Source organism: Dipteris shenzhenensis, chromosome 7 (genome assembly GCF_047967505.1).
Source record: "Dipteris shenzhenensis isolate YYH24624 ecotype China chromosome 7, Dip_SZ_1.0, whole genome shotgun sequence".
In the NCBI taxonomy this organism is placed as follows: Eukaryota; Viridiplantae; Streptophyta; class Polypodiopsida; order Gleicheniales; family Dipteridaceae; genus Dipteris; species Dipteris shenzhenensis.
Genome location: NC_141602.1, coordinates 16,699,549 through 16,725,696, shown reverse-complemented (window position 1 = coordinate 16,725,696; position 26,148 = coordinate 16,699,549). Strand labels below are relative to the sequence as shown.

Below are 26,148 nucleotides of genomic sequence, written 5' to 3'. Positions count from 1 at the left end.
CCTTAAGGATTTAGATTCACATTCTATTTATTTCCTTCCATTTATCCTACTTGTCATTTATTTCCTATTCCATTTATTCTACTTTCATTTAATTCCTTAATGTTTTACATTGGCATATTCCATTTATCATTGGCATTTATCCTTAACTTAAGGATCTTCCATAATCTCATGGTTCCATAACCCCACAAGATTACTTGTCATTTAATTTGTTAAGGATATACATTCACCTTCCATTTATCCATGAAGGATCTTCCACCCACTTCTTCCTTAAGGATCTTACATTCAATTCCTTAAGGATTTATATTCATATTCCATTTATTTCCTTCCATTTATCTGTTAAGGATTCCATAACCCCACGAGAGAACTTTCATTTGATTCATTAAGGATCTACATTCACCTTCCATTTATCCATTACCATTAAGAATCTTCCATTTATCCATGAAGGATCTTCCATCCACTTGTCATTTAATTCCTTAACATTCAGTGTCACCATTGTCAAACTCTTCCATGTCAATGTCAATATTAAGGAAATTCTTCTATCTTCCATTTGCCTTCCATATTGAGGAAATTTTCCATATCTTCCATTTATCTTGCATGTCACCTTCCATATTAAGGAGATTATTCCATATCTATCATAACTTCAAATAAAAATCATATTAAGAAAACTCTTCAATATTAAGGAAATTCTTCTATCTTCCATTCTTCCATATAGTAAGGAAAATTTTCCATATACCTTCCATAACTTCAAATAAAAAAGAAAGTTCTGCCTTCCACATTAAGGAAATTATTCCATATCTTCCATAACTTTAAATAAAAATCATATTAAGAAAATTATTCGATATCTTCCATTTTACTTTCAATATTAAGGAAATTCTTCCATATCTTCCATAACGTCAAATAAAAATCTAAACGTTCTTCCATTTTACGTTCATATTAAGGAAATTCTTCCATAACTTCCATAACGTCAAATAAAAATCTAAACCTTTCAAGATCACTCAATGTGTAGAAAGAAGAGTCACTCAATGTGTAGAAAGAAGAATAAAGTGAACAAAAGCCAAGAGTTTTCCATTCCATATTTTCCATTTACCCTCCATGTAACCTTCCTGCATATTAAGGAAATTATTCCATATCTTCCAAACTTCAAATAAATATCATATTTTCCATAACTTCATTAATTTCCTATTCCATATCTTCCATAACTTGAAATAAAAATAATATTTCCATAACTTAGAAATAAAAATCTTCCATAACTTCAAATAAAAACTGAAAAAAAACAGTGAAAATAATATTAAGGAATTTCTTTGATATACAAGTTTGTTGTTTTTTAATATTAAGGAGTTTCTTTGATATACAAGTTTGTTGTTTTTTAATGAATGTCCCAATTTTAACTCTTCAAAAAGCTTTCGATACTCAATGTGTAGAAAGAAGAGTAAAGTGAAAAATCTCTCCACTTCAAATGAAAATCATATAAATGAAAATCATATTAAGGAATTTCTTTGATATACGAGTTTGTTGTTTTTTAATTGAATGTCCCCATTTTAACTCTTCAAAAATCTTTCAAATGAAAATCATATCAAAGAAATTTGAAAATCATATTAAGGAATTTCTTTAATAGACGAGTTTGTTGTTTTTTAATTGAATGTCCCAATTTTCAACTCTTCAAAAAGCTTTCAAGATGGCTCAAAGTGTAGAAAGAAAAGTAAAGTGAAATCTCTGTGTGAAAAACACTAGTAAAGTGAACAAAAATCTCTCTTGAGAAAAAGACTATATGTTGCTCAGAATTGTCTATGTGAAAACCACTAGAGGTTGCTTATACTTATCACTTGGAAAGCACTCTTGTTGGAAGTGTAAAAACTTGTTCAAAGCTTGTAAGATTTGGATAAACCATGTATTATTTTGTGGACAAACGGCCACTACATATTACGAAAGTGTCTTGAGAAAGGGTACTAAGAAAAGTATGAAGCTCTAAAGGCATGATATAGCGAATTTATGTATGCCTTAATCAAATCAGAGACTAGCTACTATAGGAATTATTGTGTGCAAGAGAACTATTATCCTTGTGCATCGGGGTTATTCTCAGCTCTCTCTCCCAACAAGATGTTCTCCCACATCCTTTGCTCTTCATCTTGTTCTTGTGAGTCTCCATGCCCATTGAATCTTCCATATGGTTCCCTTCCCGGAAAGATCACTTCCTGATCCCTCCTCTTGCTGTACATCGACACCTCCCTTAAGGCCTTTTCATCCACGTTCAATGCTGCAGCCATCACTCGCAAAGGTATGCCCCTGTACATGGAGTTCCTTCCTGCCAGGAAGGAGGGAGAGGGCCTTCAAGATGGGGATTCCATGGACAACCACCAAACCTCCAGATTAGAAGAATGGAAATTGGAGCAAATCAGACGTAATACGCGAAAAACAATCTAGGGGGATGATGCAGGGCAGGTCAAAGAAAGAAGGGCTGGCTACATAGAACGTTTCGGAGTATTTTCTACCTGGGTGATTAGCTAGGGAAGAAAATTGAAAGGAATATCTGATGTACGACTCATGCGAGTGTAGCGAAAGACCAATGAGGCAGCAAGATCACCAGTGTCTACAATACATATATTTGGAGATGATGGCCAGAGATCTAGATATCTGAAGATACTACCTGTCGGATGTGAGGAGATTGACCCATTCCAGTCCGTCGTTGCCTGCAATCTTCACGGCGGGGAAAAACTGAGGAATGACCAGCACAGATCCCTCTCGCACGTCCTCGTCGTATACTGTTTCTCCGTCGTTGCTCGCAACTTGGATTCTCCCACTGCCTCTCGTTATGTAGAGGATCTGATGCGCATTGCGGACAAACGATGGGGAGCATATTGCGTTCTGCGGGGAGCAGATCATAAGTACAATAGATCAAATGGTGATCAGTAGCTACAGGACGCTGTCTTCACTGTTGACACACCGTGCAAAGCCATTATATTATATTGCCGACGAAGAGAGGTTTCGAACGTTTATAAAATAGTTGATATCAAAGTTGTGGGCTTCCTTACATTCTCAAGGACGACTCTCATTGCGCTGAATCCAACGTTCTCAAGAACCGGCAATTTGTGCCTGTTTACAATCTTGAGCCAACCTCCATTTGTCACATACAAATCAGGATTCTGCTTTCGCGTGCTGTACGTCAGCTCTTCGAAATAACGAGTGGGATCCCGACGCCTGAAAAGCTCCTCGGAATTGTCGTAATCGTAGTACTCCCGCTCCTCTCTGGGCTCTGGAAACTCAATCCTGCGCTCGACTCTCACAATTCCTACGCCGTTCTGACGTTCGAGGAGGGATCCTACGGTATCTTCTTCGATTCCCCATGCCGCTGCAAGCATGTCTCTACTGAAACCGTGCAAAAGTGAGCCGAAACGCTCTTCCTGGCCTCCGGCAAGGGCGAATTGCTGCCAGAGGATGGCCAAGGTGTTAATCAAGACAACTTCAATTATTGCCAATTGGCGATTGCATATACTTCGTTCAACTTCAGAGCAATAGCGATTCAAAGTTAGCACATTCACGTGGTATCGCCCAGGATGTACTCCTTCCGATGTGTCCGAAGCGCACAAGACGCGGTGCCGTTCGTTGCCATCGTTGTACCACCAATACACCACGCCCGCTGGCAAGGCAATCACGTCGCCTGGTTCCACTCTCCGTACGAACTTCCTGCGGAATTCTCCTTGGATTGGCATTGCAGCGCCCATCCAACCCCGTCCTGCCAAAGAATTAATCTAAGTTTTTCCTTAGCGCATCCGATGTACGAGTAAGAAATAACGTTGTCACAGATGATTTGTGAGAGAGGATATCAAGATTTTGCAAACCACCAAACTGATCTTCTGATCTGCGCAACCAAATGAAGGTAACCTGGCAAAATATATGTCGAACATAGCAAATGTAACATTTTGAAGCTTCGCATTGACAGGATCAGCAGTGCGAAGACGACGAAGGGAGGTGAAGATTAATAAATGGACGATGAGTGAGCGACTTGTATTGACCATACCGTCTATCACGTAGGCGATCTTCTGAGCATCGGCATACTGGGGTAACAACAGACCATCTTGCTCTAGCTCAAGTTCTGCGATTCCTATATGGGTATTTTTGAGAGCCTCCACGTCTTCAGACCATAGTCTCAGAGAGCCACCTTCAGACCTTAGAATCTCGCGGGGCTCGTCGAAGCCCAAATAAAGCTCGCGACCCCGGCGGGCATGTCGGCCCCGTCCATAGTTGTCTCCCGAGTGACCAAGATCATTAGTACTCGCGTCGCAGCCTGCAGCAGCTGGGTCGGCGTCATCGATGACTCTCGCCCAGCAGCTGTTTGAGACAAGCAACGTCGACACCTGCAGGGCCGCGAGGAGAATGATGAGGAAGGCAACACTCCGGTGCATTGTAGAAGATTAAGGCGCGATGGATCGAAACAGACGATATTGATGAGGAAAACCGGCCAAGAGGATGGATCAGAAGCAAATGGACTAGCGTGTACGTTACGAGGTGGGATTTATAGGCAGGCTGGGGATGAGAATAAGGAAATTACGTCCAAATGGAGGCCATGGAAGGAGGGGAAGAGCAACACGTCGAGAGCATGCATGGAGTGGAGGAGAAGATGATGGTGTTTTCTGATGACTACTCGAAACCGCAAATCACAGCTAAATTGAGAGATTGATAAATGGCAGATGGAAAATGGATAAATGGCAGATGGTAAGTACTGGGCTTATTGTAGAGTGTAGTGCATGCATGAAACCTACGCGAAACCGCAAACCACAACCAAACTGACAGATGGATAAATGGCAGATGGGAGATGGAACAATGCCACATGGTAACTCATGAGCTTGGTAGCTCTACGCACTTATCCTTCATGAGATGGAAGGTAAGGCCAACTTCTCGAAGATGGCCATCAATTGCACCATCGATGTCTGGCAGAATGCTTGAGCCAGTCCAATGCATTTCAAACCAGGGCTTGTGTGTGTGTGTGTGTGTAAGATCTGTCTTCTAGGATGAATTATATCACATAAGATGGATCAATGCCACATGGTAACTCATGAGCTTGGTAGCTCTACGTACTTATAAAACTCATAACCTACATAGTAAGGGTGGTTACACATCAAGCAAGATCCCACCCAAGATTGAATATACTTATAGTGGGCGGGCAGCGTTGCATACACACTGCCATAGGGGGAATGGTAGAAACTTGGCCTACGTGTGGGAAGGGCCTAAGTTTGAGTCCCACCAGTGTTAGCACATTTATTAAGTTTTGTGAAGAAAACCCTTGCCCGGGTGCTTGGGTGGGGGGTCTTGCCTGCCCAAACTTGGGCGACCACTCGTGCCTCGACATGTGGCAAAATTTTTCTTTTTTCCCCCTAGGCAAGCGGGCACATCCCCGACGTGTAATCGCCCTAAAACTCGGATCAACATACTAACAAAGACAAGTGAACATTTTTTTTGTTAGCACTCCTGGTTAGGGGCAAAGCTCTAGCTACTAGAAAGATACTATTTTAGAAGTCCTTTGAAAGGGGAACAACAGCAGTTTAGTACTCAGCCACTTGGGGGTAGTGCTCTAGGCACATGTGCCCCTTGTTTTTTGCATATATTATACAAAACCAATTCAATCTACAACTTGGAAAATTACATCAATTCACATAAATTGAGAAGACATTGCTTAAGGTAAGGATACTTTATTAACCTTCCATAATCCCTGCAAGTTCCATCGGCCGCGAGCTCCTACTCCTCCTCCTCTTTCCTCCATGGTTAGTAGTGTCATCTACAGCCCAAGCTGTGGACTGAAAGAAGGCCTTGCAAGATCGAAAACAATAAACACGAGCCATAAACTACAACAACCTCTAAGCAGTTGACCAGGAACTGTGGCGCAGTTAGAGGAGCTGTCCAAAGCACACTAGCAGTGCTAAAAATCAAGAGCTTCCAATATGACCAGGAGGGAAAGAGTGAGCAGAAGAGGGGGGAGATCTTGCAAAGAGGGGAGAATGAGCGAAAGAAGAGGGAGATCCCACAGAGAGCTTGAAGGGAAGAGTGAATGGAAGAGGGTCCAAGAAGTGCACTGGCTTGAAGGGGGGAGTAGAAGAGTGAACAAAGGGAAGAGTGAGCAGAAGATGAAATTAAGATGGGGGATCCACTAGAGAGGGGGCGAGTGAGCAGAACTGATCCACCAGAGAGGGGAAGAAGTAAGGGGTGGAGGATGGGAGGATATCACCATGATCAGCAAGGAGGGTCGAGGGGAGGGGCAAGGAAAGGGTAGAGAGAGGGACTGAGGGGAGAGGCGAGGAAAGGGGAGGCAGAGGAGCTCTCATAGGGAAGGGGAGGTTAGATTCTAGATAAATCGGGAGGGAGAGGGACATAATAATCCAGTTCTACCACTTTGGCTTGATGCCTAATTATTTCATGCGAGTGCTAAGCTTAATCTACCTAATTCATGTTTTTCAACATCAAGGGGGACATACTATAGAGTGAATAGATGCATGAGCCTCCATCTTGCACTCATTTTAGAGCTACCTTTTCTCCTTATCGTCACGGTCCTCATGGGGTGGCCATCCGATCATATGCTCTTCCTTTTCAAAAGTCACATCATCATGAGCTAGCAGTTGGCCTTGCTTGTCTTCCTCAGGTCGCCATCAATCCTGGAAGATGGCTAGGGACTCCAAAATTCTGAGTTGGCGACTAGAAGATTCGTCTCCTCTTGCAATCAGGGTCAGACCTCAGGAACTTGACTCTTGGAAAATGCGCACATGAGCATTTCCAAAAAATCAAGGTGGCTCGTGGCTACTACCACTCACCATCTTGATTTTAGGGGAATGCCTCGTATGGGCATTTCTCTCATGTCATCATCTCATGCAAGATCCAAATCCCTCTTTTTCTTCTTCTTCTTCTTCTTTTTGTTCTCATAGATAGGTATGTGGCAAATCCTTTGTGGGCCTCTTATCCACAATAAATACTAGATTTTGTATGGATCTTAGAGCTAGCTAGGTCATACATTATGATGTACTAGCCTTGGTAAAGAGAATCCTATAGAGAATACTCAAGTCCAAAGCTTTACTCTCACAACAAGGAAAAGGGACCATAGGTGCATTTTCAGATGCATTTTTTGATTTAAATTTAAAAAGGATGGGCGCATCTATAGACCCATGTTTAAATATGCATCTATATAACAACAGGAAGCGCTTATAGATGCACTTATTTCGAGGGGTGCACTACTTAGAAACCCTATGTATCACATGTGTTCAAGGGGAATTTAAAAAACCCTTCAACTAAAATTTTCCCCCCGATAAAAACACCTCTTTACCTATGAGCTAAGTGATTTTTTTCTAAAGTTGAATTTAAAAATCCCTCCTCTTATTGTAAACCTATTAAAATTTTCCAAAAAGTGAAATTAAAATACCCCTCCTTTTGAATTCACGTGGTACACTAAAATTTTATGAGGTGAACCCCTTGAGGCACTTATAGACGCTCTATAGAAAAAATAAATAAATAGAATGCTATGCGGTTGTAAGAATCCCATTTCTACAGTGTGAAATGGAATTCCTGCAGCCAACAACACTGTGAAATGGAATTCCTATAGCCAACAACATTTTAATTTGCACAATTCCGTGCACATCTATAGCTATTGGTAATTCGTTATATATTATTAAACAAGTTAAGTAATGAAGTACTAGAATTTGAAGTCATATACAAACCGACAATTACAATTCCGAATAAAACATTACAACTCGAAAACATTTTACATCACAAAGCATTCATGGATAAAACATTACACAAGGAAATTGAATGCCAAAAAAATAACATGAGTGTATATTGATTCATGGCCCAAGAAGTGTTTGTATATACATATAGCATGGAGCCAAGCCACCTATGGCTTCAAGTACAAAAAGAATACTAGCTAGATAGCACTACTTCTATGAACTAATCGGAGGCATCCTCGTCACCTATGGCTTCAAGTATAAGAAAGAATACTAGGTAGCTAGCACTTATACTTCTATGACTAATCGGAGGCATCCTTCATCATCATTCCCATCGTCACCATTCCCGCCACCCTCTTCGCCTTCTTCCTTCTTAATATCCTCGCCTTCTTCCTCCTCAATACCACCAGGAGTCTATAAATGAGGGATAACATGTATCAATCTATGAAAAATCAAGACAAATTTACAACATTGACATTTCTTAAGTACTTTTAAATACCTGCATGGGCATTCCAATAGCCCGGCTATACTGCTTCTCAGTAATCAATCCCTTATCATAGAAGTGCCTCTAAGTAGTTCCCTTGCCATGTCCACGATAATAGGCTATCTCAATAGGAGTAGGGAATCTGCCCATGATATCAAGCTATAAGATGGCACAATTTGGAGAGCGGTTAGAACAAAGGAGCAACCTCCTAATAAACCACATAAACACAATATAATTTGAGATCAATACTTACAAATTGGGCCTCCCATGATGCAATAACTTTTGCTCCCAAATGCGAGGATACATATTGATCCATTAAAAATCCATCGTGCCTCTCTATGCTCTAGACTGGGGTCCTTTTTTGCTAGCTTTAGGGCTTTCTTCCACTCGCACTTATGAGTGGTGTGTGGCTGGCCCTTTGGTGGTTGTCCTCCTGCTCTCCTGGCAATCTCGGCCAGTGCCTATCTCTTTAGCAAAGACCTCTTATTGGCAAGGATACTAGTAATCTTTGTCTTTGCCCATGTGCCAGTGAACTCATGGTATTTAGGATTGGGATACCTCCTGCATAAACTCTTGATGGTATCTACAGCCAAACTTTCTACTCTTTGAATTTTGTAAAGAAATCTCTGCAGTTCTTATGAACTGGAGAGCGCATGAAGGACATGACATCCTTCTCTCGTGAATCCTGCAAGATACTGCCCATCTTAGTGATATCATAGTATATTGTACCATTACCCTTTGGCACATCTGCATTTGAATCATCTCCACTACCAAAGCACTATGCCATGCATCTTGTGTGGCCACTCTCACTGCTACTATGCCTGCCACTACATCATGATGAGCTATTGTGATGGGAACTCGCCTCTGGAGAATGGGCTCTTGATTGCATGGGAGTAGGCACGTGGCTCTGTGATCTAGAAGGGGCTTTTGATTGCACGAGAGTAGGTTGGCGGCTCTGTGATCTAGAAGGGGGTCTTGACTGCACAAGAGTAGGCTGGTGGCTCTACCTTCTGCTTGGTGTCTCGACTCCACAGGGGTGACCACAGGTGATGTGGGTGTGGGGTGGTTTGGAATCTGTACTCTTGACTCTTGCGGGGTGTTTTGAGGCTTTTCATGTAGGTACACGACTCCTGTGGAGTGGGAGGGTGCCCCAAAATGTTATATAATTGTTGCGAGAATGCATCTCAAGGATCAAGCGAACCTCCTGAAGAGCTTCCTAGCCACACAATGAACTACAAATACACAAAGACACAAAGGCATATAGACAAGTAATGAGTAGAGCATTCAGACTAGGAGTAATAAGAGAAAGAAGAAGAGAGAAAAGAAGAGAAAAGAGAAGAGAATAAGAGTAATAAGAGAAAGAAGAAGAATAGAAAAGAATAGAAGAGGAGAAAGAAGAAAATAAAGGAAGCAAAGAGGAGAAGAAGAGAGAAAAGAAGAGAAGAAGAGAAGAAGATTAGAAGAGAAGAGAATAAGGTAAGAAGAGCAGAGAAGAGAAGGGGTATTTTAATTTGACTTTTTGGAAAAATTTAATAGGATTACTATAACAAGAGGGGTTTTTAAATTCAACTTTAGAAAAAAATCACTTAGTTCATAAGTAAAGAGGGGTGTTTTTATTGGGGGATTTTTTATAGTTAAGGGGTTTATTAAATACCCCTTGAACGCACATGATACATAGTATTTCTTAGTAGTGCACCCCCCAAGATGTCATGGCATTCCTCCCATTGATCAACCGATGGCAAGTGGAGAACTTCTGCAGACACTCATGCATGGAAACATATTGAAGACACGTGGCCAAGCTTCAAGAAATAACCCAAGAACTTGAGACTTTGGATTGAGTATGAACGGTGTGAACCCATTTGGTCTCAAAAGCACCTCCTACAGTGTATGGCCAATGATATTGGTGAATTATAATCTTCCACCCTCTATGGCAATTAAGAAAGGACATGTTATGTTATCCCTTCTAATTCTAGGGAAACATAAAGTCAAAAGCCTTTGATTGATGAGCTAGAGATACTTTGGAGAGGTATCGAGGTGCATGATGTGAGTAGGCCTCCCTCGTCACCACGAGACTTCATCTGCAAGGCAGTGTTGAGGTGGACAATGCATGACTTCCCAGGCTATGGGGAGTGTTCAGGTAAGCATTGAACTTTTAATTTTGAGTAGGCAATTGGCATTGAGAACCCACCTTGCTTATGCAATTGCATCTATTGTTTAGGTCTCACTACATCGGGTTACCATGCATATCCTATTTGTGGTCCAGTTGCATCATGGCCAGAGGACTTGAAGAAGGTCATCTACGAGAATCACATCGATTTCTCCCACCTAATCATCCTAGATATGTCGCCCATAATTCCTCCACATGTCATGAGTTAGTAAGGGTTCATATAACTATTGTGTGCTATATTGAATGGAAATAAAGATTGCATGCTAACACCATCTTTTGTTTAGATACTCCATCTTTTATCGGCTACCATATTAGTCACATGTGAAGATCAATCACTTGGTTGATCCCATGCATATCTTCAAGATTGTGGCATCTACCATTTGGGATCATTTGATTGGGATACAAGGTTCCTTGAGAATAAGGAAGGATCTATGCACCATAGGGAGGATGCATGAAGCTTGGCCACAAGAGAGACCAAATGGGCATGTCTTTTTACCCCATGTACATGGACGTTATCAAAGAAAGAGATGGTGGTTGTGAAGCAGGCTATCACTACAATTCCTACTCCCATTGGATGCATGAGGTGTTTGAAGGGGGCCTTCACAAAGAGCAAGAAAAGAGGTGTAGAACAATTATATAGCTTGAAATCTCATGATTGGCACAAGATGCTCCAAGTAAGTATGACTTGCCATAATCTCTTTTTTCTTACAAATTTGTGAGTGTAGAAGAAACTAATCAACCATTGCTTATGTGTTCAGTTCATACTATCTACTACCTAGTATTTCTCATTGTGCATCAAAGGACATGAAGGATTGTATTTACAAGAGGGGCAAGTTTGTGAGGTACTTCACACTATACAAAATTAGGGGAAGCTTGATGCAAGGTTTTCATATTGCTAATATGTTGCACTTTTTTCTTCCTAGTATGTGAGCTCAAAGGAAATAGATCCCACCACACTTGAGAATGCTTGAGTTATGTTAATGGAGGTGGTTTTAGTGGAGGAGACCTTTCCATGTTCTATTCTCACAAGCCAACTACATCTCATAGTGCATTGAGTGGATGAGATTGCTATGTGCGGCACTGTACATGCACGATGGCTTTTCTTCCTCGAGCGCTTCATGAAGACCTTGAAGGGTTTGTGAGGCAAAATGCAAGGCGTGAAGGTAGCATGGCTAACAGTTGGTTGGTACGAGAGTCATTGTATATATTTCTGAGTTTCTTTTTCTATGTGGATATCTCTCTCCCACAACTATGGAGAGATGAAGAAGATGTAAGGATGACCTCTATTGTGCCTCAAGGGAAAGGATAGAGCAAAGTAATGGATAGGGAGTTGCTTAATAATCTAAACATTAATTGCATGCTTAATGGTGATGCGATGAAAAGATGTGACAAGATATGAGGATGCAAAGACAAGAAGACAAGGAGAAAGGGCCCTCTTTCATACACACCATGGATCTCGTGTGCCATACCCTGAGCATCTAAGAGCACTTCCAAAGGATATTCATGTCGATTGGCTACTTGATTAAATGGAGAGAGCAGGGATGCATATCACAATGGAAGAATGGGAGTATGATAGAGGATGCATGCAAAAGGTTGGTATATAGAATGTTTTGCATAAGTTGAAAGCTTTCAACAATTTAGATTGCTTATTCAATTGATTTTGTCTTGGTGTAGTATGCTACGTTCAATGCTATATGGTGTGAGGTCCAGGATTTTTGGACATAATGGATTGATGATAAGAGAAGCCCACAAGATTGCGCCATCATTGCTAGCTTTAAGGGAGTCAATGGAGCCATGGATGATTATTGTGGCATAATCCAAGATATTATTAAGCTTGACTTTCGATGCTTCTTTGTGTAAGTTTTGGATGTCAAGTGGCTTAATGACATGGTGGAAAGAGGACCTAATGCAACAATCAAACACCATGCAAGTGGCTTAGTAACTATTGACTCCATAAAGTTTTGGCAAAGCAAGAAGGAGACACTAGTACTGCTGTAACAATGTGAATAGATACTCTACGCATATATAAAAATCTCATAAAAATGCTCACTTATATATATTTGATACCTTCAATGCAAGGAAATTAACATGTTTGTATATGTGTTTGAATAGGTTGTCTACCAACCAATGGTGGATAATAATAGGTGGTGGCACATTACACGTATTACGCCATGTTCCAAATGGAGGATGATCATGGCAAAATGGAGGTGATGATGACCGTGATACGAGAGAGGAGGATGATCATAAGATAGGTGATACAGATATTCAGGCCATTACCCATGAGGATGAGCTTGCCATTAGTGATGCTAATTTCAATGAGCAGGCTGAATGTATTTGTAGATCCCCACATTGGTTTGGATATTGAAGTAGATAGTTTGGCAAGGGTTGATCTCATTGATGATGAGATCGAACCATAGCCCATCATTGTATCATTCAAATTTCTTAGATATTGGCAAAACTATTTTATATATTGTCTCATTCTCCTCACCTCACTTATTTTTTGTATATGTGCATCTGGAAAAAAACATATTATGGTGTGTGATACGTGCATATAATTGATATTTTTATTAGATTAGGTGCTTTGGTAATCATGGGCAATGTTTGGCATGCCATGATGGACATTTATCAGCCTGCAGTAAAATTTTAAACTCTATTGCACGTTTATAAATGCGTCTAAATGCACGTCTATTATATAGTGTAGACGCACTATTAAACACATGTATAACCACAATTTTAGACACTTGTGTAACTGCGCTAATAGATGCACCCATAATTTCATTAACTCTATCAGTGCTTATAGACGCACCCGCTATTTTTTGTGTCTATCGAGCACGTCTATGGATGCATTCTGTTGTTGGGGTTGGGGTTTTAGCGGGTAGAATTTCACTTTTGTTATCTAGACCAATGAAAAATTTTAAGAGCATAGATCCCCTAGCATGCTGTGATCATTAGATTTTCTCTAGATTTTTGGATACACCAAGAAAATACCCTACCTCATGCACCACTTGAGAAGTCTTTGCTTATACATATTTGAAGCAAAAACAAAGATGATCATAGAATGATAGAAGGCACATCTTACCCTATATGCTTCTACATCTCAAATGTAGATATAGATTATAGTCATAGGGTTTGAGTTTAAGCATGGCTACATTGGGGCTTAGGGGAACATAAAGGAGAAAATTGATGGAGTGGATATGATCCATGCATAAGAATCATTTTTTGGGTGATAGTAAACCTTAGATTAGTAAGTGTGCAAGACCCAATTACAAAATATATTGTAACGATAAAAACTCACAAATCATCCAAGGTCAATTAAGTGTCAATGTTACTACAAGATATTGGTCGATTTTCTATGCAATTTTTGATGGAAAATACAGTTTAAAATTTGGGGCACAAGAATTGGTATTTCCATAAAAAAAAATCCATTAAGATTTTTGTTGCACTATGTATATACCAGTGCCGATATTTTCGACGATGGCCATGGAAATACTCAAGATGTGGATTTTTAAGGAGTTGTTTTATAAAAAATGGTGGGGTAAAATGGGGCTTGCCACAACCCCATTTTGCCACACTAAATGTATTTAATTATAAGGTAGAATAAAAATTAATACATGCCATCCAAGCTACAAAATTGCGTAAAACTCTCATCATGTACTATTACATATACATTAGTTTGCCCTTCCAAAGAGGGTTGTACAAAATTGAATGGGAGATACACAATGGCAAAATGCCCTAAGTGTGGTTAAATCAAAATAAACTACTTCTACTCATCATCGTTATCTCCTCCTTCACTATCTCCCTTGCCTCCTTCGCGTCCTTGTTTGTTGTCTCCTCTCTCGCTATCCCCGCCTTCAGTCTCATCTCCTCTCTCACTACAGTCTCATCTCCTTCCTGTGGGAGATGCATGTTAAATGGTTCATCTCTAATGCCAAAGACTGATGTGAAGCAATAGCTACTATAATGGCAAGACACTAACCAAAAAAAAAAAAACAAACAAAATACCCAAAAGAGAAGAGGGGAATACAGAATACGAGTACTGCGAGGAAAAGAGAGGGGGAAAAGATAGTGAGAAGAGGCAAAAAAAGAGGAGAAAGAGAAGGGAAGCAAGGAGAAAAGAGAGACAAGACAAGAAGAGAAAGAGAGGGTAAAAGAGAGGGGAAAGAGAGGATAAAAGAGAGAAGAAAAGAGAGGTCCAAGCAAGAGGTAGAAAAGAGGAAGGAAAAGAGGAGAAAGAGACAATGAAAGAGAGGGGAAAATAGATCTAGAAAAGAGGAGAAAGAGGCAAAAAAGAGGAGAAAGAGTGTATGGGTGTGCGCATTTGTGGCCACTTATTCTTGTTCTCTCTTTGTCTCATGTGTCTCATTCCTCACTTTGAGAGTCTCTCGTGTGTTGTCCCTGGCTTGGGCCCCAACACATTGGTGATCACAATCACACAAACGCATACGACGGATGTCTTTGCACACCGGGAAATGGAGACTTGATGCAGTGCAAAGGTTGGTCCAGGAGACGGTGATTGAATCTCAGGACGAGAAGAAAGCTCCATGCGTAGACCGAGATGGCAAGCTTTGGGAATGTCATTTACGACAAAAATGACACACCTTGCATGTGAGCCTTCAGATTTTCTTTCCACAAGAACGTCCTGCTCCATCAAACCTTCCCGAGCTAGAGTGGATTTTTAGAATTTGCAACGAGTTTGATGAGGAGGGCATACGCGAAGTTCTCATCCACAAGGAGAACACACCTGACCTCGCAAGAAAAGAGAGGACCAGACATTCTGGGTATGAACAAGCTAGTGGTGATAAGGCATGTCTCGATGGCTTGCCCACAACAACCCTTTCAAAACAAACACCTCGTACGATCGCACATCAGATTCTCCAACAATCATTTGGCTTCACCAATGCAGTGTGTCGATCGATCATGCTGTATATGGATATCTAGAGCACTGCATGTGCATTCGTCAGATAGAAGACAGATCATGAGGACCCAAGGACCAGACTATTACAGGGTTGCTGAGGTTGATGATTAGTGATGAGCAGCATCCTGTGTTGTTTGGGAGAGTAGCAATCAATAGAGTGATGCGGATACATCCCAATTGTGGGTGCGGTGATGGGTGCGGTCTACAGTTGTTATTACGGAAGGCGTTCTAATGAGGAGAGTTCATGAAGCAATTGGATGCAGCTGCAGAGATGTGGTGCGGTCTACTATCATTGTGAAAAGTGATCAACAGCATTGCGGTGATGGTTCGGAGATGCTACTACGATTGATGAGATGCTCTTTGTGGCTCATGTGGTTTCCTGATCTGGATATGTAGTGGGCGAGGCTATCAATTGCTGGTGAACTATGGCGAATGCTGCATGCCTGAGGGATTTACAGTGGTTACGGGTCAGCGTCAATTGTGGAGGAAGATGATCAAAGACCTGTTGCATTCGGAGATGTAGTTTTTTGATGTGAGCGACTAAAGTGCCACATAAAATGTTGGATGAAGTAGTTTTGGTCAACTTTGTTACGAGGGCGATCTGTTATTATCGTGGTGCTGTATGCAAAGTATTCATGAGAAGTCGACTGGTGACATGAAGTCAGTCATTTCTTTTGTAACTTAATTTAGTCATTATCACACACTTGAAGGTTTTCTCTACGGATAACAAACAAAGGTCTTGTTGTCGAGAGATGCCTAATAGGTTGAGGAGGACATACCGACATGAGAGATCACATGGAGCACTTCCACCAAGTGTTTGATGCTTTGTGGTGGCAAGAGGACTTTCTGTAGGGTTGTGGTCGAGAAGCTGGAGTGGTGTGGCGGCTGTGTTGGAACTAAGTATTTGCAAAGTGTGCAACATTCCATGTCTACTCTTTTATCTAAAGAATTTTTTAATGCACTCATAGGTTCTCTTCCTCGGCTATTCCTAAAAGGATTGTACTCCTTTGCACATACACATATGGCATCTGACTTCTCCTCATGCGCATTATGGATTCACACAGTCCACCATGAGTGCCATGTGTATAGGGGGTGGTGCCAAAGGGGGTATATGTGGGATGCAAAGGGGTGGGTTAGACATTAGTGGCACAAAGGGGTGTGAGTCTTGCTATATGTACACACAATATGTACACACATTACCGATTCATGCAATACAAGGAGTTACATGGTTATTATTCTTCTCTCTTTGTCTCATGTGTCTCATTGAGAGTCTCTCGTGTAATGTCCCTGTTAGGGCTTATGCACCAAAAAAGAGGAAGGAAAAGAGAGTGAAAGAGGGGAAAAGAGAGGCGGAGAAGAGGCAAAAAAGATGAGAAAGAGCGGGAAAGATAGGAAAAAGGGATGGAAAAGAGGAGAAAGAGGTGGAAAAGAGATGAGAAAGCAGTGGAAAGAGAGGGAAAAGAGGAGAAAGACGAGGAAAAGAGGGTGAAAGAGAGGGAAAAGAGAGGACAAAAGAGAGAACAGAGAGAATAGAAAAGAGAGGGGGGGAAAGCAGCGGAAAAAGGAGAAAGAGAGGGAAAAGAGAGTGAAAAAGAGGGGAAAAGAGAGGATAAAAGTGAGAAAAGAGAGAGGGGAAAAGAGGCGAAGAAAGAGAGGGGTAAAGAGAGGGGAAAAGAGGGATAGAGAGAGAGAGAGAGAGAGAGAGAGAGAGAGAGAGAGGGAAGAGAGAAGAAAAGAGAGGAAAAAAGAGCAAAAAAGAGAGGGTAGAAAAGAGAGAGGGGAAAGAGAGGGGAGAAGAGAAAAGAGAGGGGAAGAGACAAGAGAGGGGAAAAGAGAGAAAAGAGAGGAGAAAAGACAAGAGAGGAGAAGAGAGGAGAGGAGAAAGAGAGGGGAAAATAGAGGTGGAAAATAAGAGAAAGAGGCAAAAAATAGGAGGAAGAGAGGAGAAAGAGATGGGAAAAGAGAGGGGAAAGAGAGGGAAAAAGAGGAGAAAGAGTGGAAAAGAAGAGAAGAGGGCGAAAAAAGGAGAAAGAGAGGGGAAAGAGAGGGTGAAAGAGAGGGAAAAAGAGAGGTACAAAAGAAGAGAAAGAGGCGAAAGAGAGGGGAAAAGAGGACAAAGTGGTGGAAAAGAGGCAAAAAAGGAGAAACAAAGGGGGAAGAGAGGTGGAAAAGAGGGGAAACAAGGGGGGAAGAGAGGTGGAAAAGAGGTAGAAAAGTGAGGGTAGAAAGGAGAGTGTGGGAAAGAGAGGGAAAAAGAGAGAAAATAGAGGATAAAAGATAAGAGAGGGGAAGAGTCAAGAGAGGGGAAAAGAGAGAGGGAAAAAGAGGTAGGGAAAAAGAGAGAAAAGAGAGGGTAAAAAATCATCAATAAATGTGACAAAATAGTGACAGCCACCAATAGATGCAGCTTTAGTAGTCCACACATCAGAGTGGATTAATTCCAATGGCTTTTTACTCTCTTGAACATGCCTAGGAAAAGGTTTCCTTGCCTATTTCCCAAATTGACAGGCTTTACAAACCTTGTGCATTTCTACAACCTTGAATTTAGGCAATCCTGCAACAATATTTTAGGCTTGCATTGATTTAAGTCGCTGTATATTAACATGACCAATGCGTTTGTGCCAAATATCAATATCTGCAACTACACTGGTCCCATGTGCAAACATTGCTGCACTCAATTCAGGCATGTCCGCATCCAACGTGAACATCCTGCCCTTCTTCTTTCCTTTTGCTATCAAGCGACCATTATTTTTCATATCCTCAACAAACCATCCATGAGGATTAAATCTGACCTGCAAGCCCTGCTCAACCATCTGACCAACAGAAACCAGGTTCTTGGTGATGTTCGGGACATGAAATACATCAGACAAGTATTTCTTTTTCCCATCCTGCATAGACAAAGGAATTTTGCCAATCTGCACAATAGGATGTGCAGTATCATCACCAGTCTCCACAAATCCTAGTTTTTCCATTTTCCTTACATCCTGCATCCATTCAGCATGACCAGTCATGTGGTTTGATGCACCTGAGTCAACATACCACACATCATTGCTTTCTTTTGCACTTGTCACAGAATTTATCATATGCTGCACCATAAACAAATGCTCATTTCTGTCATCACCCTATCTACTAGAGGATGCATAATTGCCTTGCTGTAATTTTCCATTCATAATGTCATTCTGCTTTTTGTAGCAGTCTTTAGCCATATGCCCCATTTTACCACAGTAGTAGCATTCAACATTGCTGTTTGCATTTTGGCCTCTCTGCCATCCACCACGACCTCTTTGGCTCTCCCTGCCTTTAGAGTTACCACGTCCTCCTGCATAGGACTGGTTTTCTTGCATTTGCTGCATATTCTTATTTCTACCACGGCCTGCAGATTGGCCTCCTCTACCTCTGCCTCTACCTCTGCCAGCATTTGAGTAGAAGACAGTTTCTTTTGAAGTTCCTGCTGAAGAAGATGCACCACCATTTCTCTGCTCTTCAGAAATTAGAAGAGCAATCAACTCCTCAAAATCAGGAAATTTTTCACGGACGGCAATGGATGTCCGGAACTGTGCATAATCCTTTCCTAGACCATTCAAGGTCACAGAAACTAAATCGACATCATCCACTGGCGACTGAATGGAAGCAAGTGCATCTGCAATTTTCTTCACCTTCATGTGGTAGTCATTGATGCTCATATTTTCTCTCTGCACATTGTGCAGCTCCTGCTTGAGGCTGCATTTTCCTGGCTTGCGTATTTGTGCTGTACATTTTTGCCAAAGTATCCCATGCCTCCTTTGGCATACTTGCATCCTGAATATGCACAATCATGGAGTCCAAAATACTGATAGACAGCCAGTACATAACTTTCCTGGCTCTCTCATGCCATCCTTTGAATGCCTGCATTTCGTGTTGATTGGGAACATTAGGAAGAACAGGTTCTTCTTCATTTCCTGTAATGAACTCCCAATAGCCTTTTCCCATCAAGAAATTCGTCATTCTAAACTTCCATGCCTGGAAGTTGTTCTTGTCAAGCTTTTTAGTGACAATCTGTGAAAGAGAATCAGATGCCATTACAGAACACTGCAAAATATTCTGTCACTGCAAAAAACACAGCTTTTGCCTCACATGGGCAGATCTGCAAAACTGACGAAAGTGGTATTTCACCACAGTCACTTCCTAGTGACGATTTTGCATCAACAGGCAACAAGCATGAATCTGCAACTCACAATGTCTCTGCGCACAGGCATACGATGCAATTTCTATGGCAACTTTTCACCGACTTGCAGAACAGTGGTCGCATAGCATAAATAGGGCCTTTTTCTGAGTGCCTGCGGAGAACTTCCGCCTCCAAAACGGGCCCCGAAATGACCTCGAATCAAAAAAATAAAGTCACCAAGAGCTTCGCCCTGTCCCGCAGCATATAATGCCCTCTCGCCACACTGCGAAGGGCGTCTCAATCTGAGACAGTGCACTCTTGCACTTCCGGCTGTGCTACCTGCAGAGATTTGCTCCCAAACTCGAAAAAGGAAAGCAACACTAGTCCTCTTACTAGGACACTGTGAACTTGGTTTGCTTTCTTGAGCTCCTTACCATGAACAAGGCTCTGATACCATGTGAAGATAGTGGGAGAGAGGGAAGGAGTCTCACTTGAGGCTTTCTCACAAGCACAATGGGGGAATACACACAAAGGTGGAGGCTGAAAACAATTTTCCTCTTCTTAGTTGTTAAAGCCAAAAGAACTCTAGTACAAAGAAATAGAAGAACCCTATATGTGGGTCTCAAACCAAACTCAACTAACTAAGGTGGCATACTAACTGAGCCACAAACTAGTGTAGATAAGGATAGCTGTCATCCAGCTATTATTCGTGGGCGGTGTACCAACCACATCTGTAGCTAACAAGTCGGTGACATAAATGCACAACGGTCACCCTGGCATATTGTGAGTGGAGCTCGATATCTCAACAATGACCCACTTGAAGAGTGCTTTTGTTGCTACTATTCATGCCTCAAGAATGCCGTCATCTGCCCCGATTGCAACATGAGCTACTGTCTATGCTATTCTAGTTGGTCCGATGCTTTTTCCTGGCCATTTTCTATCCCAACTACAAGCTGAGCTACTGCTACTACAGCCCATACTATTCTAGCCTTTGCTCCAAGCACACACTTCAACCTGTATTGTTACAACATTTGAAGCAAACATCGAGTCTTCCAATGCGAGAATTATCATTGAAAAGTTTTCGGGTAAGAACTTTCCAACTTGGCAAACTAAGCTGAGGCTTCTGCATATGAAGGAAGGTGTGTGGAAGGTGATTAGCAAAGACAAGAGACCTGAATCGATGAAAAGAAAATTCTAATGTGGGAAATGAAGGTGCATGGTGCAAAGGGAGAGAGCGAGAGAGGGTAGGCTAGGAAATAATGATACTCAAAGAGAGACATAATGAAATGGAAATGAAATAGCAAGAGCAATGAACAAAATGAAAGTACTCACATGTAGACCAAAGAGCTTGTAGGCTTGATACTTGTTTGATTTGACACTAGACAAGTACATCTCTTATATAGAGCACACACACACATATGAACACCAATGCTTATGAGATAACTCCCAATGTGACATGTGGCATCCCTAGGACACACTAGACTAGAACTCACACTAGAACACACCAAGCTGACTCCATTTTCTAATACCCTCCCATCATTGGCCCAACCATCTCTCAAAATTGTCATTGGCCCAACCATATTTTGTCCATCCACAAGCAAAGTCCCTCCCACCAGGCTCAGGGATAGCTAGGTCAATCTCTCTCCTCTACCTTGTCCCTCGCAAATACACTTATATGGTGACAATCCTCGCCTCTGCCTCCATGGGTAATCTTCTCCATCTACCAAAGGACCTAGCAGGTCCACTGTCCCACTGTGCCCAACCAATGTGAGTCCATTGTCCGAGCATACGCCCCTCCTAATCTCGAATCTCTAGGTGCCAAACAAGGGGCTAATGCTCGAACTCCTCTCTGCATCTGGGCTGAGCTCAAATGAGGCCCCCTGCTAATCTCTGCCAAAAACCCTATGGAGGCTCCCCATCAAGGGGGAATCCTTCTCTCTCTCTCTCTCTCTCTCTCTCTCTCTCTCTCTCTCTCTCTCTCTCTCTCTCTCTCTATCATACACTTCTCTCCCTCTCACTGCCTCTCACTTCTGCCTCCCAGTTCTCTCCATATCCCCTCTTTCTCTCTGTTTCTCTTAGTTTTGTCTGTCTGTCTGTCTATCTATCTGCATGTCTACCTCTCTCTCTCTCTCTCTCTCTCTCTCTCTCTCTCTCTCTCTCTCTCTCTCAGTTCTCCCTCTCAATCCTCCCTCTCACTTCTCTCATATCTCTCTCACTTCTCTCTCTCTCTCTCTCTCACACACACACACACACACACACTTCTCTCCCTCTCACTTCTACCTCTCGTTCTCGATCTCAATTCTCTCCATATCCCCCCCCCCCTCTCTCTCTCTCTCTCTCTCTCTCTCTCTCTCTCTCTCTCTCTCTCTCTCATACACTTCTCTCCCTCTCACTTCTACCTCTCAGTTCTCAACCTCAATTCTCTCCATATCCCTCTCTCTCTCTCTCTCTCTCTCTCTCTCTCTCTCTCTCTCTCTCTCTCTCTCTCTCTCTCTCTCTCTCTCTCTCTCTCTCTATTACTTCTTGCTCTCTCTCTCTCTCTCTCTCTCTCTCTCTCTCTGTCAGTCCCTCACCTCTCTGGTTATCAGTTATCCCTCTCTAATTTTTGTCTGCCCCTCACTTTTGTCTGTCTGTTTGTTTGTGTGTTTGCCTCTCTCTCTCTCTCTCTCTCTCTCTTTGCCAGTCCCTAACTTCTCTCTCTCTCTCTCTTATTTCTTTGTTAGTTCTCCTCCCTCTCTCTCTCTCTCTCTCTCTCTCTCTACACACCACTGTACACTGTACAAATGAAAGCAATATTGAGGGTTGTTAATTTCCCAACCCTGCTAATGAAATAGTAAAAGAAAAGCTCAATGCAAGAGACATCCAAATCCTCCTCATGCAAGGCATCATATAAGGACTGCCATGATGAGGCCTGGAAGAACTCATAATGGTGCTGAAGAGATGAATTCAGAAATGTGCATGTTTGTGAGTTTCCCTCCCTCCCTTTGTGTGGTTCTCTCTCTCTCTCTCTCTCTCTCTCTCTCTCTCTCTCTATACCTTAAAGAGTGTACAAAAGAAAGCAATTAGAACGGTTCAAAATTTCCAATGGGCCTCCTAATCGCATTCATTTGTTCGCATCTCTCTCTCTCTCTCTCTCTCTCTCTGTCACGTTCTTGTGTATAGGTTTCGTTCAATACAAAACAGGTTTCGTTCAATGTAAGACAGTTTCATTCAATATAACATAATCATGAAGGAAAGACAGGGAGAGGGAGAGGGAGAGGGAGTTGGTGAGGGAGAGGGAGAGGGAGAGGGAGAGGGAAAGGGAGAGAGAGAGGGAGAGGGATAGGGATAGGGAGAGGGGGAGGGAGAGAGTGTACAAAATAACGCAATATAGAGGGTTGGGAATTTCCCAAACCTCCATATAGATTTCTTTTGTACACACTCTATGTACACACACACACACGCATGCACGCGCACGTGCACGTGCGCATGCACATGCACACGTGCACACACAGAGAGAGAGAGAGAGAGAGAGAGAGAGAGAGAGAGAGAGAGAGAGGCTTGGGGGGAGAGAGGGAGAGGGAGAGGGAGAAAGTGTACAAATGAAAGTGATATGGAGGGTTGGGAAATTCCCAATCCACCATATTGCGTTCTTTTGTACACACACATAAGTAGAGAGAGAGAGAGAGAGAGGGGGGGGGTGGGGGGGAGGCAGAGAGAGAGGGGGGGATCTTGTTGGAGAGCCTGACAAAAAGAGAGAGAAAGAAAGAGTGGGATATAGGGAGACAGAGATCAAGTAGATAGAGGGAGAGAGGGGGGTGATCTTGCTAGAGAGCTTGACAGAGAGAGAGAGAGAGAGAGAGAGAGAGAGAGAGATTGACATAGAGAGAGGGGGGGGCATGCAAAGAGAAAGAAGGGGGATCTTGCTGGAGAGCTTGAGAGAAAGAGGGAGAGACAGAGAGTGGGAGATAGGGAGAGGGAGAGGGAGAAAGTGTACAAAAGAAAGCAATATGGAGGGTTGGGAAATTCCCAACCCTCCGTATCGCATCCTTTTGTACATACACACACACACACACACATGCACACACAAAAGTCGAGAGAGAGAGAGAGAGAGAGAGAGAGAGAGAGGAGGGGGTGGAGGTAGAGAGACATGGGGGTGATCTTGCTAGAGAGCTTTAGAGGGAGAGAGAGAGAGAGAGAGGGGGGGGGGGGGGAGGCAGAGAGAGATGGGGGGATCTTGCTAGAGAGCCTAAAAAGAAGAGAGAGACATAGAGAGTGGGAGATAGGGAGAGAGAGATCCAGTAAAGATAGAGGGAGAGAGGGGGGGGAGGTAGAGAAAGAGAGGAGGATCTTGTGGGAGAGCCTGACACAGAGAGATAGAGATAGAGATAGAGAGAGAGAGAGAGAGAGGCTTGATAGGGAGATCAAACAGAGGGAGAGAGAGAGAGGGGGCGGCAGGTAGAGAGAGAGGGGGGATCTTGCTGAAGAGCCTGAGAGAGAGAGAGAGAGAGAGAGAGAGAGAGAGGCTTGTTACCTTATCACACGACCACCTATCGACAGGCGTTGACCACATGACGACATCTGTTGACCACATGTTGACCATGTGTCAACACAAGTTAGCCACGCAATCACACGGGTTCATCCAGGAGTACTGTCCGAGGCTGTCAACCACAGGTCGGCACATGTCAACCACAGGTCGACACATGTTAACCATAGGTCGACACCGGTCAACCACAAGTCGACACAGGTCAACCACAGGTCGACACAGGTCAACCAGGAGTACCGTGTCTAAAGTGATCTCATCAAGAGCTACGCACATGGAGAGTAAGCTTAGCACATGGAGCAGTCAGGAGTATTTATATTACACAGTGGTTCAGTGATACAGTGGTGCAGTGGTGCGGTGAACCAGCTCACCTGCACATGGAGAATTTACACCAACAGGCTGGCGAGTCAGGGAGTCAGGAAGTCGCTGAAGCCATCAAGAGATGCGGTGAACCAGCTCACCTGCACATGGAGAATTTATACCATCAGGCTGGCGAGTCAGGGAGTCAGGAAGTCGCCGAAGCCATCAAGAGAGCCAACGGCGCAACGGCTATCCTCAACAGCTAAGGCGATAAGAGGATGACCAATGGGAAGAAAGAGGGGGAATTCTCAGCGACGAAGAAGGGACCCTCCAAGGCGGGGGATGAGGATGAAGGAGAAGGGAGAGAGAAAAGGAGGCATTCGGCATTCGACGGAGAGCGAAAGAGAGGAGACGGAGGAGAGATAGAGGCTAGAGCTACGAGCTCACCAAGGAGAGAATGTGGAGAGACTTGTGTGTATCTTTTGTCTACTATGGGGATAGACCTGTGTATTCTGGTGGGGTAACAAAGGGGGATGGCAAGGGGGTGGAGTGAGAGGGTGGCCTAAATCATAGGCACCTCTCCTACATCAAAGGAAATTACTCCATCATAGGAACTCCTAAATCAAAGGCACCTCTCCAAGTGGGGGCCTTGCATTACATCATCACTTGTGTCATGGTCTAGACACCTTATAACACTAAGTGTACTTCACACAACACACACACACACACACACACACACACACACACACACACACACACACACACACACACACACACACACACACACACACATGATTATATGATTGCTAGAGTAGGCCCCTGATCAAACAATTCCCAACATACCCCCCCTCAAGGGTTTTCCTCTTGCTATGTCAAGGATACATCTAGTCATAGTTTCACATGCCATCTCATGGTGGTCAAGGATGGATCTCATGCTAGCAAAGGTAACTAAGGGTCAAGGTTTACAAAATGGGATAGAACACCCCCAAATGGTTATCACCCTTGCATGTACAAGGATTAATCTTAGGCCTTTGTGAAGACCTAGTTTCTCATGTCTACAAGAGGTACCACGGAGGCAAACACATATCACATGGCCTACATTATATGGTGACCAGAGGTGACTTACAAAGATGAAAAAGCACATAACATTCTTTTTGGAGTAGTACTGTAGGCAAAGAACCTCAAAATTGACTACATGACCAAGTCACGGTAAAAGTTCAAAGATATTAAACCTTAAAAGATTAATCTTTATTTTTTTCTACTACAAATTTGTGACTTCATTTTTGATGGAGTTCTCTCTTTGCCATGCTTTTCTTCTTCTCATTGCAAAACTTCTCAGAGTGATTGTTTTGGCCACAATAAGTGCAAGGATTGATCTTATAGCAATTTTTTTCAAGATAATTAGTCTTTCCACAATGCTTGCATGCTTTGTAATTGCCTTTTGATGAAAAATTCACTGCCACCCTTAGGTGGACCATCGACTCTTATATTCCATTAGAGCTACTTTTGAGATGGTCCCTGAGATCCCCCCCCATCCTGGGATGCCTTCTTCGGTAGAAGAGGCAATCAGATCAGATGGGGTACCATGTGTTGGATCGTTGTCACTAACCCTAACCTTATAGATGACCACATCATGCTTCAGCATCCAGATGGCTCCTTCTTCAGGCAGAGAGTCGAGATCACTGCTGCTGGGAGATAGGATCAGTGTAGATTTGCAGGACCCCTAGGCACTTTTGCCAAAGATTGCCCAACAAAGACAAAAAGAAAAAGGCCTAAAAGTTCCACAGGTGTTGCGCCTCCTAGCACCACCTCGGCTGGACCTACTTTACGTTCTACCTCACATCCTACCACTTCTCGTGCTACAGGACCTTCCACCTCTCACCTAGGACTATCAGCTCTACTACAGCCTCTCGTCTTAG

The 26,148-nt window shown here is 42.7% G+C and overlaps 1 protein-coding gene across 1 annotated transcript; it reads right to left on the bottom strand.

Annotated features, from left to right (window-relative positions):
- Window positions 1-2,051: 2,051 nt before the first annotated feature.
- Window positions 2,052-4,400, bottom strand: LOC147900012 (cocosin 1-like). The gene is made up of 5 exons (XM_087376560.1): window positions 4,016-4,400; window positions 3,537-3,730; window positions 3,030-3,422; window positions 2,645-2,862; window positions 2,052-2,325 (listed from the first exon to the last, which is right to left on the bottom strand). Exons 1-5 carry the CDS (start codon window positions 4,398-4,400, stop codon window positions 2,052-2,054), a joined length of 1,464 nt encoding a protein of 487 aa, XP_087232686.1.
- Between the last annotated feature and the right edge of the window lie 21,748 nt (window positions 4,401-26,148).